Source organism: Pygoscelis adeliae, unplaced genomic scaffold (genome assembly GCF_000699105.1).
Source record: "Pygoscelis adeliae isolate BGI_AS28 unplaced genomic scaffold, ASM69910v1 Scaffold388, whole genome shotgun sequence".
Lineage (NCBI taxonomy): Eukaryota > Metazoa > Chordata > Aves > Sphenisciformes > Spheniscidae > Pygoscelis > Pygoscelis adeliae.
Window position 1 is genome coordinate 102,559 of NW_008825267.1, and position 3,744 is coordinate 106,302.

At 50.6% G+C, this 3,744-nt stretch overlaps 1 protein-coding gene across 1 annotated transcript; it reads right to left on the reverse strand.

The window, feature by feature from the left end:
• Positions 1–582: 582 nt before the first annotated feature.
• On the reverse strand, positions 583–3,477 carry CCR7 (chemokine (C-C motif) receptor 7). The gene is made up of 2 exons (XM_009329606.1): positions 3,430–3,477; positions 583–1,647 (listed from the first exon to the last, which is right to left on the reverse strand). Exon 2 carries the CDS (start codon positions 1,585–1,587, stop codon positions 583–585), a length of 1,005 nt encoding a protein of 334 aa, XP_009327881.1. The 5' UTR covers positions 1,588–1,647; positions 3,430–3,477.
• Between the last annotated feature and the right edge of the window lie 267 nt (positions 3,478–3,744).

Sequence of the window (3,744 nt, forward strand, 5' to 3'; positions counted from 1 at the left end):
GAGCAGAGAGTTGCATCCTAGGATACTTCACAGCTTATATTGCATATTGGATTAAGCTTGGAGCCTGAGGCTGCTGGTGCTGTTTAGTCTTGAAGACTGAGTCAGTGCAGCAGGGATCACTTCTGTGGGTATGGAAGAGCAATAGGCAGTCTTGTTAAAAGCAACATTCAAAGCAAGGACGATGCTCTTGGAAGTTTAGCTCTAAAACAAGCAATTCTGCTGCACAAATGTCTGTTTCTCTTGGTATTTGTTATTTTTAGGGAAAATGTTCTATTTTGAGCATTTCTCATTTTGACTAGGAAAGACTAAAATAAAGGTGAAATGGCATGATAAATTCTAGACTCACTGGTCTCCCTCTCCCTTGCTTTGCTATTAGTCACAGTTTTATTGAAGTCTCTCCATCCATGGGAGTATTGGCTAGCAGTCATCGTTGCTGAAGTACGGGGAGGCTCCTGGGTTTCCCTCTTACAGCTGCCTTTCCTACAGTAGTGGCAGGTCTTGCTGTACCAGTAATTCAGAACAGAGGAAGTGTACCAAACTACTCCAGCCTTCAGCTTGGTCAAAGCCTGCCTGGAGCTCTGCTCATGGGGAGAAGGTGGTGGTTGTCTCTGTCTCCATGGCAAAGGAAAACCTTTTGCTCTCGCGGCAGGTGGACAGCTGCCAGAGGCGCTCCTGGCTCAGGCAGCCCAGCTCCTTCAAAAGCTTGAAGAGGTCGTTGCGGAATTTGACGCCAATGAAGGCATAGAGGAAAGGATTGAGGCAACACCGGAAGCAGGCCAGGGTGTAGGTCACGTCATCCGCCATGTCAAGCTTCTTGCTCTCCTCACATGAGCTCGTGGTGTTGAAGGCTGAGATGGTCTTGGCCAGCAGGACGCTGTTGTAGGGCAGCTGGAAGACAACGAAGACAATTACCACAGCGATGATGACCTTGATGGCTTTATTCTTCTCAAAGTTGCGGGCCTGGAGTAATGTTTTGATGATGATGAGGTAGCAGACAGACATGACCAGTAGGGGAAATAAGAAGCCCAAAACCATTTGGGACACCTTGATGCCAGTGTTGAAGGTCTGCAAATCATCAGTGATGATGGAACAATGGGGATGGTTGTCCAAGTTATTTATACCACTGTGAACCAGCTCAGGGATTGAGAGGATGAAGGCCAGGACCCAAATGAGGACACATGTGACCTTGCTAATGAATATCATCCGGGGACGGAAGCGGTGGGCCGAGGCAGCCTGAACGATGGCAAAGTACCTGTCGATGCTGATGGACAGGAGGAGCAGCATCCCGCTGAAGAAACTCATTTTGCAGATGCAATAGACGGCTTTGCAGGCAAACTCCCCAAAAAGCCAGTGCATGGCTGCACTTGTGGCCCAAAAGGGGAGGGTCAGCAGGAAGAGGATGTCTGCCACAGCCAGGTTCAGCAAATAGATGTCTGTCATGGTCTTGAGCCTCTTGAAGTAGATGTAGGTGAGCATCACCAGCCCGTTCCCCAGCAGCCCCGTGAAGCAGATGAGGGAGTACATGGCTGGGAGGAAGGCAGCGCGGAAGCTACGGACTTCTTCCTTCTCGCATAGGAACTCGAACATGGTGTAGTCGATGGTGGTGTTGGAGTCATAGTCATTGGTGACGTTGTTCCCGGTGCAGAGCTAGAACAGGGAAGAAAAGAAGAGTGTATTGGGACAGGTACTGTGCCCCTCCACAGCCGTGTCAGGAAGGGAGCCTGGTGCTGGCCTGTGAAGCAGGCAGGAGTACCCAGCCACAGAGGATTCCCAGGGAGTTCCCAAGCGTTGGCTCAGGACAACATCATGAACAGAGTTGGCAAGGTCTCGTGGCTGAAAACGTTTCCCATAATATGTGGAGTTTGGGGTTTTTTTTTGGTGCTCAGAGTGGGAATTCCACAAGAAATGTTTAGTGCTCAGCCAAAGTAACACCTGCAAACTCTCAAACGTGTGGCTGCTTTCCAGAACGTTTCGGGACCCCCATACAGCTGTATGTACGTAGTCAGCTGTCAGATAAAATGTGAAAAAGAATACATCCTTCAGCGTTCTCCTTCTCTCAGCAGGGATACCATCTCCTCTTGACTGACTCTGCCAGTTAGGCATTTTCTAACTTCAGTATTCCCTCCCTTCTCCCATCTGAGATATTCCTGTTGCTCACGACCCTTCTCACTTGTGACCGTGCTAGAAGAGGGCTGCAGCGGTTGTGTTTGTAACCGGCAGCAACCTGGCATGGCGAGTGCCAGTGTCCTCCTGGGCTTCCTGGTCCTGCTGCCGGCCTGTCCCCCGCAGCGAGGGGTGAGCCTGCTGAGCGGCTGAAGCAGTGCTGCAGGCAAAGGGCTCCGTGGGAAGACAAAGCTGGAGCCTCCCTGGGCTGTTTTCTCTGCTAAGTTAATAGAGGTGTCAATGAGACCGGGAGGAAACGCAGCGAGTGAAGCAGGAAACTGTTATGGTGCTGGTGCGGACACGTTGCTGGTGTCTCATTCAAGCCCCTGTCCCTGATTTAAGTTCTGATTATTCTTGTTTCATCTGCCTACGCTGCCATAACCTACAGGGCAGAGTGAGCTTGTGGTATCTGTGCCCTGCTTTTTTGTGACTTATTAGTCTCCAGTACCTTCTCTCCATTGCACAGAGATGAAAGGTTTCCCCTGGATACCTCTGCCTGTTATCACTGAATATCTTAGCGTGCTCTCCATCTCAGGCAGGCTTGGCTTTCACCACATCCTGCCTGCTATCTGGAGGCATGCCACCAGAAGTGAAAGGGAAAAGAAACAGGCTGCAGAACTCCCCCTGCTCTGCTGAGCCTCTCGGAGAGCCTGAGCTGGGGGCCGTGGCGTGGCGGAGGCTGCTCCTGTGGTTGTGGGAGTGTGAGCACCCGGGCCAGGCCCGCGGTTCAGGAGCAGGTCACGGCACAGCTCAGTGCTTTGGGTTCTCCTTCCCGCTTCAGATTTACTCCGAGCAGGAACAGGCGGAGGAAGATGCCGAACTCTTCCTCCTTGGGCACGTCAGTTCTTCAACACTGACCTCAATTAAAGCCCAGCACTTTGACGAGGTATTTGCAAAGAGCAACAAGCTGGCTCTTCGCAAGCACTCAGCGTAGGATGCTCTTCTCTTTCCTGAAAATGCTCATTTTGGTGCCAGAAGGGGATGTGGTTCTAACAGTCCAGGCCATCTTAAAATCACAGTGTATGTCATTGTTTCTGTTCTCACTTTGTTTTCATTCCTTTTGTTTGTTTTTCCTCTGGCTTCTAGCACTGCTCTGCTGTCTCACTGCCCACCTCTGTACGGGCTGGATCCTTAGTGTGGGCAGCCGGGTCCCCACACATCTCTGCAGGGCTGTGGGTGGCTGCTTTTTGCCTGTCAAAGTTTGAGATCTCTCTTTACCCGCAACACAAATGCAGCTGGATTTCAACAATGTTTTTAACATCTTACCTGAAAAATTAGAGGAAGGCTGAAAGCAAGGGCGACCTTCAACTGCTTGCCTGTAGAAGGAGACACTGTGTTAGTGTTAGCAGTTGAGTGGGGGTTTCCACATGATGCTGACTTTGAAAAAGCAGTGGTAGCCTACTTGACTGTGGCATTCTCAACCCTGCAAAGCTCCCCACAACTGGGTAAACTAAAACCCGATGAAGATGCTAACAGGATAACCCAGGGTCGCATAACAAGTTACTGTCAGAGCACAGATTAAGTCTCAGGAGTCTGGCCCCTCCGGTTTCATCTGTAAAGGCTGATAGCTAAGGACAGTTA

What these genes read in the sequence shown, in the direction of transcription:
- CCR7 (XM_009329606.1), bottom strand. Translation starts at nt 1,587, where the DNA reads ATGTTCGAGTTCCTATGCGAGAAGGAAGAAGTCCGTAGCTTCCGCGCT.